The following is a 10,317-nucleotide window of genomic DNA, read 5'->3' on the forward strand; positions in this document are numbered from 1 at the left end:
TCTCTCTCTCTCTGTCTCCCTCTCTGTGTGTGTGTGCCTCTTTCTCTCAAATAAATAAACTAAATTAAAAATAATAATAAATTAAAAGAAGGAAGCAAAGAAACAAGGGATCAGCTGCCTCATGGCATCAAGCTAGAATTATTTTAATATTTTATTATTTATTTATTTATTTGACAGAGAAAGGGGGAGAAAGAGAGAGAACGGGCACACAGGCCTTCAGCCACTGTAAATGAACTCCAGACACATGCGCCATGTTGTGCATCTGGCTAACGTGGGTCCTGGGGAATCGAACCTGGGTTCTTCGGCTTTGTAGGCCAATCCCTAACCGCTAAGCCATCCCTCCAGCCCTAGAACTCTTTATAGATGCAGAACCTTAGAGCGTCTCTTTGTCAGGAGAACCAAAGAAGTCTGCTTCATCAGGAGAGTTCCAGGAGAGAAGTTCGGTCAGTTGTCTCTCATCTTCTGGACTTTTTAGGCAGCAGATCATGGCTGCTTCCTTGTGACATTTGCAAAGATGAGACAGAGGTGCAGTCACAGAAGGCCTTTGGGGGCAGCAAGTGCGGGGTCTCTTACTAGCTTTTAGGATTTCCCTTGAGTGCACCCTCATGTAGTCACTGCCTGGAAAAGCCTACTTGACCCCTCCACTGTCTCGGCCTGGTCCGCTATCTCCTCCGGGCATGCTGTCTGTTCCCTGGGCCATGTGCCATGATACTGTTCCCTGGTCTCGCTGCCAACAAACTACCGGATCTCTGGGGCAGGGGCTGGCACTCGGAGCTCAGTGCATTTACACGGGGTTTGAATGAGGGAGAAGCGACCAGAAAGCAACCCATTTATATTTTCCTCTCTGTTCCTTATCCAGGCATTTAGACAAACTCATTCACCGATTGCTTTGGTCTACACTGAATCCACGCTTGCACAATCAACTCATTAGGAAGAGGGATCCTGTGTGTTCTAGGGAAGTGCTCTATCTTTAATCTATACCCCCAGCTGGTGGAACCAGTCTTTTAATCCAAATCAGCTCACAGGTACCTCCTCTAACTCTGCTGGGGTGGGGGGGGGACGGATCTCATTTACAGAAAACAGCAGCTAATAGTCACAGAAGGGTCAACTAGATTCTAGGCCTGTTCCAAATATTTAATTAGACTCTTTGGTTTGATGAGGGAGGGTCTCGCTCTAGCCCATGCTAGGCTGGAATTCACTGTGTAGTCTCAGGATGACCTCAGACTCAGTGATCCCCCTACCTCTGCCTCCCTGAGTGCTGGGATTAAAGGCGTGCACCACCCGGCTGTTCCAAGTATTTTACATCTATCAACTCATTTAATCGCCCAACAACTTTGTGACCTGATTCTCTAGACTGAGATAAGAAGGTCCAGGCAGACTAAACTACTTGTGAGAGGGAAGCCCCTGGGACCCGGGGTACGCAGGCTCTCAGTCACGGCGTTAATCACCTTCAGAAAGCTGATGGGCAATTTCAGACTCAGCTTGCATGACAATTTCAACAAAATTAAAATGCCTCAGTGATAGAAAAGTAAATCAGTAAAATGTTTTTAGGAAACACATACTTTAGCCCTGATTTAAAAAAAAATAGCACAAGGGCTGGAGAGATGGCTTAGTGGTTAAGGAACTTGCCTGTAAAGTCAAAGGACCCAGGTTCAATTCCTCAGGACCCAAGTAAGTCAGATGCACATACCACATGCATCTGGAATTCGTTTGCAGTGGCTAGATGCATTGGAACTCCCCTTCTCTCTCTCTCTCTCCCTTTCTGTCTTTTTTTTTTTTTTTTTTGAGAGCAACAGACACAGAGAGAAAGACAGATAGAGGGAGAGAGAGAGAATGGGCGCGCCAGGGCTTCCAGCCTCTGCAAACGAACTCCAGACACGTGCGCCCCCTTGTGCATCTGGCTAACGTGGGACCTGGGGAACCGAGCCTCGACCCGGGGTCCTTAGGCTTCACAGGCAAGCGCTTAACTGCTAAGCCATCTCTCCAGCCCCACAAAAACATTCTTAAGCTATAAGAACTGTCAGCTTTACAGACGGAAACGTAGTTTTGTCCACAGAGACAAATGAACGGACTCATGGCCGTGGTCATTGTTCTGTAGCTGGTCCCTACAAGCACACTGCATGTTCAAATTCATGCTCAAAAGTCTCTCTCTACTGGCTCACAATGGGCAAATATGCTGGAACTCCGTCTGGTTTTCTGGGTCTAAAAATAAGACTATAGCATCTCTCATCTGACTTCTATTTATCTTTATTTTTATTTATTTTTTGTTTTTTTTTATGAGAAAGAGAATTGGCGTGGCAGGGCCTCCAGCCACAGCAATCAAACTCCAGACATGTGCGCCCCCTTGTGTGCATGTGTGACTTTGCATGTTTGTGTCACCTTGTGCGTCTGGCATACGTGGGACCTGGAGAGTTGAACATGGGTCCTTAGGCTTCTCAGGCAAGTGTTTTCGCTGCTAAACCATCTCTCCAGCCTTGACTTCTATTTTTTAATATAAATTCTCCACCCAGATCTGGTTTAAAATTGTTGTCTATTAAATGTAAAAGCATTAAGCACCAACCATCATAAAATGTACAAAATTCAAGAAAATCAAGGTACTTAATTTTTATGTTCCTTTATTTATTTTTCTATATTACATTTATTATTATTATTATTTGGTTTTTCGAGGTAGGGTCTCATTCTAGCCCAGGCTGACTATTCACTATGTAGTCTCAGGATGACCTCAAACTCACGGTGATCCTCCTACCTCTGCCTCCTGAGTGCTGAGATTAAAGGTGTGCACCACCACACATGGCTTATTTATTATTTTTTCATTTGTGAGAGGACAAGTAATCTGAGGCGAAACATCTCTGAGAACTGCTTGGGGACATAGCACATAAAGATTTATCTCCATTCTTGGGCTGGAGAGATGGCTAGCTGTTGTGGCTCTTGCCTGCACAGGCAAAAGACCCAGGCTCGATTCCCCAGAACCTATGTAAACCAGATGCACAAGGTGGTACATGCATCTGGAGTTTACTTGTAGTGGTTGAAGTCCCTGGTGTGTCCATCCTCTCTCGTTCTCTCTCCTTTCTTCCCTCTCTCAAATAAATGAAATGTAATATAAAAGGCTAAAATTGGCAAAGATAAAAAAACAATTTATCTCCATTCTATAAAAATTTAGTATATTGTACCACAACACTATTAAATTATTTCTCTTTTAAATTAGTGACACTTTATACTCAAAGGTGATTATATAAGTTTTTAAATCCATTGAGTCACATTTCAACTTGATAAACAGTTGGAGAAGTCAACATTAAATTTAAAACTTTATTGAAATCTCAGGCACAAGATCAGGCTCAGAGAACAATGTGAATATTTTTTTAAAATTATTATTATTATTTATCTATTTGACAGAGAAAGAGGGAGAGAGAGAATGGGTGTACCAGGGCATCCAGCCTCTGCAGATGAACTCCAGATGTATGCACCCCCTCGTGCATCTGGCTAACATGGGTCCTGGGGAATCGAACCTGGGTCCTTTGGCTTTGCAGGCAAATGCCTTAACCACTAAGCCATTCCTCCAACCCCACAATGTGAATCTTTAGCTGGTTGGGAAATGACTACTCAAAACAAGAGAATGCCACGGTACAAATGGTGGTGCTGTGTGTTTAAATGTGACAGTTTCTACTAAGCTGTCATTACACTCTGTGTGGGCCACGTCACCGAGTCCTGCAGACTACTTAAACACGGACATCTTCAGCATTGGGAAAAATATTATAAGAACCAATAGTATTTAGGATTCAACTATCAGTAGATTCTTCTCATTTTCTTGTCATTGTCAAAAGAAAGAGAAGTCTTTCTCGGTTTCTATGCTGCAGTCCAAAGATCCTTTACCCCTTGCCAGCTTCCTGCCACCCAAAATTTTACTCATAATGTTGAAAAGCAAAAATAGACAAACAAGGGCTGGAGAGATGACTCAGTGGTTAAAGGTGCTTGCTCACAGAGCCTGACAGCCTGGGTTCAAATCCCCAGTACCTATGTAAAGCCAAATTGGCAAAATGGCACATGTGTTTGGAGTTTATTTGCAGGAACAAGAGGCCCTGGCATACCTACCATACCTTCCCCTCCCTCTCTCCCTCTATCATCTATCTAATAAGTAAAAATATTTTGGCCTGGGGAGATGGCTCAGCAGTTGAAGAAACTTGCTTGCAAAGCCTTCCAGCCATATGCGTGATGCAGCACATACCCCTGGAGTTTGTTTGCAGTTGCAGGAGGCCCTGGCATGCCATTTTTTCTCTTTCTCACCCTCCTTGTAAATACATAAATTAAATATTTCTTTAAACATAAAAGAAACAGGGCTGGAGAGATGGCTTAGCCATTAAGGCGCTTGCCTGCAAAGCCAAAGGACCTCGGTTCAACTGCCCAGGACCCACATAAGCCAGATGCACAAGATGACGCGTGTGTCTGGAGTTCGTTTACAGTGGCTGGAGGCCCTGGTGTGCCCGTTTCTCTCTCTCTCTCTCTTTCTCTCCCTCAAATAAATAAATTAAATAATTTTAAATAAAATAAAATTCAAAGCAAGGCAGCATCACAAAAATAAAGACCCTTCATACACAGCGGAGTCTGTCATGTTAGGACCTGGGTGGATGTGTGGGCAGGCAGAAAACCATGGGCAGGGTGGGGGACAGCTACTGAGCTCCACTAATGTCCAGGTTCTAATTGCCTGCCCTCATTGTCTCCTCTAAAAGGATACTTCTAGAATGGCACAGAAAGCTCAGTGACTGCACACAAGCAGTGAGAAGGGTCAAATGGACACACGTAATCTTTGGCCATGACATTGTCAGGATTTTCTCGGTTTCTATGCTACAGTCCAAAGATCCTTTACCTCTTGCCAGTTTCATGCCACCCAAAATTTTACTCATGATGTTGAAAAGCAAAAATAGACAAACAAGGGCTGGAGAGATGACTCAGTGGTTAAAGGTGCTTACTCAGGCACATGACTCGACATGACTTCAAGGCAGGGTGGGGTTGCGCAGCCAGGCCGTCACACATGTCTCAGCTCAGTCAGTGTCTGGGCCAGTGAAATGACTGCATCTTTCTGTGCCTCAGTGGCCTCTTGTATAAATTGAGGGTAAGAGGACTTCCTACATATGTGCAGAGGGTTAAAAGAGAGAAGCGGGGCCAGAGCGATGGCTTAGCAGTAAAGGCACTTACTTGCAAAACCTGAGCTCGAGGCCACTCTGAGACTCCATAGTGAATTCCAGGTCAGCCTGGGCTACAGTGAGACCCTACCTTGAAAAACCAAAAAAGGAAAAACAAAACACCACCACCAACAAAACCCAAAGGACAAAGGTTCCACACCTCAAGACCCACCTAAGGCAGATGCGCAAGGGGGTGCACGCATATGGAGCTTGTTTGCAGTGGCTGGAGGCTCTGGCACACCCATTCTCTCTCTCTTTCACTCTCTCTTAAATAAATTTTCAAAAGAGAGAGAGAGAGAGAAGCAGTGACTGCTACTGCATTGTTATGACTGTCATTCATTCGCACTGTAAGCAGGCAGTTCTTCCCTGGGTGCAAGTTACCTCATCTGGAAAATGGGCAGCAGTAACACTTGAGTAGGTTGAATTGGAAAAAGTTGGAAGTGGGACCAAGTTAGCTCATCTTATGAAGCCAGTTTGAGTTCTAGGGATACAGTAAGTTGGGGTGCAACGAATCTGAGGAAACTTTAACCATGGACAGCATGCAGAAATGACCCTCCTACCCCATCAATGTGCCTTGGGTGGAATAAGCCACTTACTAACAAAGAAGAACATTCCGATACTACAGAGATGGCTCTGTGGTTAAAGACACCTGTTGGAAAACCTGATAATCCAGGTTCTTTTCTCTAGTACCCACATAAAACCAGATGCATAAAGTAGCATATGTGTCTGGAGTTTATTTGCAGTGGCAGGAGGTCCTGGAGCACCCATTCTCTCATCTCTCTCTCCCCTTGAAACAAATCAAAAATATTTTCAAAATAATAAGGTTCTAGGGGCCCAGCATGGTGGCGCACTGCTTTAATCCCAGCACTCGGGTGGCAGAGGTCGGAGGATCCCCCTGAATTGGAGGCCACCCTGAGACTACGTAGTGAATTCCAGGTCAGTCTGGGCTTGAGTGTGACCCTACCTCAAAAAATCAAAAATCAAAAACCAAAAACAACAACAACAAGAAACCCAGTTCTTTCTGTTAATTAATCCTCTATGCATCCCCAGTCCTCAGTTAAAGGTCTATAGCAATTTACATAGCCTCACATCCAATGTGAATCCAGCAATGACAATGCCTTGGACGCTAGTGTGGACAAATAAAAAGTGAGAGAAAGAATGTAACACTGAAGACCGACGCCTGAGGTGGGTGTCCTCTTGTGCAATAGGCAATTAATCGAATTGAAAACCTGATCTCCTTCTGTTTGAATGCTTCCCTCTTAGTTCCTGGCACAAATGAAAGCTCTGGAAGGCACCCTGTCTCCCAGGCTTATGTACCTTCGTTGGGTGTTGGGGAACTAAACATACCAGCCTCGAGGGTGTGGAAGTTTCGAGGGGTCCATTCACTCCACTTCCAGAAGTGGTTGGCGTCTGCACAGCGCACCTGGGCCTTGTACCTCGTGTCAGGCTGGAGATCACCGAAGAGCTGCTCCCCACTCTCGTGGACCGACACATTGTGCTCCTGGACCAAAGAAGAGAAGACAGGAAAAAAGAAAGAGAAAAAGAGATAGAAGGATTAAGAGGTATCCACAACTCTTCCTCAGTGCAAAGCTAAATTATAGCACAGAACATATTCAGATGTGGAGTAAGACCAGGTCCTTTTTGAGGGGAAAACAAAAAAAAAGTCTCCCTAAAGCCTCTTCCCAGTGTTGGAAGTCTCAATTCATTTCACTGTCCCTTTTTCTTTGAGAAAGAAAGAGGGGGAGAGAGAGAGAGAAAGAGAGAGAGAGAGAGAGAGAGAGAGAGAGAGAGAGAGAGAGAGAGAATGGGCACACCAGGGTCTTCAGCCAGCTGCAAATGAACTCCAGATGTATGTGCCCCTTTGTGACGCATGTGAGGCATTGCACACTTGTGTCACCGTGTATCTGGCTTACGTGGGACCTGGAGACTCGAACATGAGTCCATAGGCTTCACAGGTAAACGCCTTAACCACTAAGCCATCTCTCCAGCTCTCATTGTCCTTTTGAAACAGAGGATCAACATCAGAGAGCCAACACAGAAATAATAAAAACATGGGCAATTATTTCATTTTAATTAATTAATAGATAGGATCTGGCGGTGCAGACCAGACTGGCCTCAATCTTGCAGTGAACTCCCTGCTTCAATCACTGAGTAGGCATGCCTCACCATACCCAGCATTGAAATAAGGGGTGTTAAAGGGATATTTTCCTTTGTTTGTTGAGGCAGGGGACCAGATTTATAGTCTCTGGCATTGGCTTTCTAAATTCGAGGGTCATAGGTAAATGTCGCCAAGTGAGTCTATGTGATGCTCTCCCGTCAGGTATATCAACAGGGTTTGAAAGATGAGACATTAGTAGTTGTCCTTACTTGTATCATTTGTCCCTCACAATGGAGCTCAACCTGACACAAAAATGTGTGGCTTTTCCCACGGGAGTGTACCCTCCAGGTCATCCTGCCTCTTGTGGCACTGACATCATCAAAGTTGACATCATGGGGAGCCTTTGGGTGAACTGCCAAGACAGAAAGAAGAAATAAAGAAAATAACTCAAGCATACATCCGAAAAGATTTTCATCATAGGCAGTTCGTTTCTTCATTTATTTGTCCAACAATTACTTTCTGTTTGTATTTGAAAAAATGGGAAACAATGAGTTGGAGAGATGGCTGAGCACGTAAGGCAGCCTGCAAAGGACGATGACCCGAGTTTGATTCCCCAGGACCCATATAAAGCCAGATGCGCAAAGTGGCGCATGCATCTGGAGATCATTTGCCGTGGTTGGGAGGCCCTGGCATACCCATTCTCTCTGCCTTTCCTCTATCTGTCTCTGCTTGCAAATAAACAAAAAATATTTTAAAAAATAAAAAATGAAAAACAAAACCAGGCTTATTAACAGGATGCTGTATTCCGACAACACAGCCTTTCTCAATTACCTACTATAGTGGATTGTGTGTTAGGAACCTTGAAGATAAAATAAGCAAACAAACAAACCAAACATGAACTACATAAGATCTGTTAAACATAATCATGCTGGGGCTGGAGAGATGGCTTAGCGGTTAAGCGCTTGCCTGTGAAGCCTAAGGACCCCGGTTTGAGGCTCAATTCTCCAGGACCCATGTTAGCCAGATGCACAAGGGGGCGCACGCGTCTGGAGTTCGTTTGCAGTGGCCGGAGGCCCTGGCGCTCCCATTCTCTCTCTCTCTCTCTATCTGCCTCTTCCTCTCTCTCTGTCACTCTCAAATAAATAAATAAATAAAAGAAAAAAGAAAAAAAAACATAATCATGCTGGTTGTGGAAAACAATCAAGGCAGGCCATGGAGGAAGGTTATAACACAACTGTGAATCTAACTGAAATAACAATAACCATTTCAAGGATAAAACACAAAATTATTCAACCTGTAAAACCTTCCTGAATAACGTCACCAATTCCTAAGGGAAGAAGATCGTGTACAGAGTCCAGCCTCCAGAAGTCCCATGTAGGTGCAACTGTCAGACAAAAACTTCAAAACAGGGCTGGAGAGATGGCTTAGCGGTTAAGCGCTTGCCTGTGAAGCCTAAGGACCCCGGTTCGAGGCTCGGTTCCCCAGGACCCACGTTAGCCAGATGCACAAGGGGGCGCACGCGTCTGGAGTTCGTTTACAGTGGCTGGAGGCCCTGGTGCGCCCATTCTCTCTCTCTTTCTGTCTCTCTCTTCCTCTTTCTCTCTTTGTTGCTCTCAAAAGCAAAAATAAAACAAAAAAATATATCAAAATAGCTCCACGAGGCAAAGGTAGACACACTGATATACGCAGAAGGCAAGCAGGACTCAGCAGAGAAGCGGAAACAGCTGAAAACGGGCCGCTCTCCGTCATCAAGCCCCCACAAATCGTGGGCTGCAAGAGGGCCTACGCCTATTAAAAGCTTTCTAAAATAATGGTTATCCCATTTATCTGGTCCTGACTTCACTCTCCACTGGAGAATTTGCTTCTCTTTCTCAGATGAATGCAGAACCCAAGGAGAGAATCAGCCCATTGCACCTCACCAGGGCCCCAGCTGAAACCATAGAGTAACTGGTGAGATGAGCAAGAGCTGCTTTCTTGGTGAACCTGGTACCAGCACAGGGTGAAGGAGACAGACACAGAGAACACTCAACTCCTACCAAGCCAGCGATCCAGAGACACAGGCTCCCAAGACCTCATCACTGAAGTAGATCTTTGCAAACAGATCATGGCTCAGGGAAATTTGCAGAAGAGGGGACGGAAAGATTGTTAGAGACACACGTTGGGTCATTATACACAGAGACATTGCCTCTCCCCTATAACTGATGGCTAAGCCCAAAATTAACGAACCATATTCCCCAACGAGGAGGGTCCCTGTGGAGGGGAGAAGGACAGGGAGGAGGCTAACGATGGTACCAACATGGCTACACACACTGTGTACATAACTGTAAAAAATCAAAAAAAATTTTATAAAAGGAAAAGGAACCAACTGTAACTTTTGGAATGGGGAGAAAAGTCTGATATCTGAAATAAAACCCTGGACAGGAAAAAAAAATTAATAAAATTAAAAAAAGGACAAAGCACTGTTTCTCCACCTAATCCACTGAACTCCATGATGATTTGTGGAATGCTTTTGCAGAACTTTGAGGGAAGGAGTGGTGAACAGACTGCAGACCAGAACTGGAAGTGCTACTCTTTTTTTTTTTTTTTCCTTTATCCATCCTTCCAGCCCTTGGCCTTTGATGAGCGTACAATGGTGGCAATGATGTTCGCGTTGGGTAAGTTAAGCCCCGTATAGAGACTCATGCAGGAACGTTGTAGGACTTGAAAACTCCAGGGGAGAGCTCAAGGAAGAAGGAGCTTGTGATCTCATCAAGTTATTGATGAGCCTCATCCTTTCCTCACAATTGTTTATAGCAGGATCTGATAGTATGAAAGCTGAAGATTGAAGTGCTGGACCATTGTCCAGGTCCCAGATTGGCCCAGATCATAAAGCACCGCAAAGACTTTGAAAAGTAAACCATCCATTGAACCAAGGCCCACAATAGGCAGACAGAAATGCAGTGCAAACATAAAGTCAGTAGCCAATCAGAGCAAAACTGTAAACACTGTCCAGTGGATCTGAATGTTCAGAGCCTCAACATGATGATTAAGGAGCCCAGAACA

The 10,317-nt window shown here is 44.7% G+C and overlaps 1 protein-coding gene across 1 annotated transcript in view; it reads right to left on the minus strand.

Moving 5' to 3' along the window:
• Osmr (oncostatin M receptor) overlaps positions 1 to 10,317 on the minus strand; it is a 40,713-nt gene that overhangs the window by 19,493 nt on the left and 10,903 nt on the right. Inside the window, 2 exon segments of the mRNA XM_045132155.1 lie at positions 6,525 to 6,678; positions 7,545 to 7,687. Of these exon segments, the coding sequence (XP_044988090.1) occupies positions 6,525 to 6,678; positions 7,545 to 7,687 (297 nt within the window).

Source organism: Jaculus jaculus, chromosome 13 (genome assembly GCF_020740685.1).
Source record: "Jaculus jaculus isolate mJacJac1 chromosome 13, mJacJac1.mat.Y.cur, whole genome shotgun sequence".
Lineage (NCBI taxonomy): Eukaryota > Metazoa > Chordata > Mammalia > Rodentia > Dipodidae > Jaculus > Jaculus jaculus.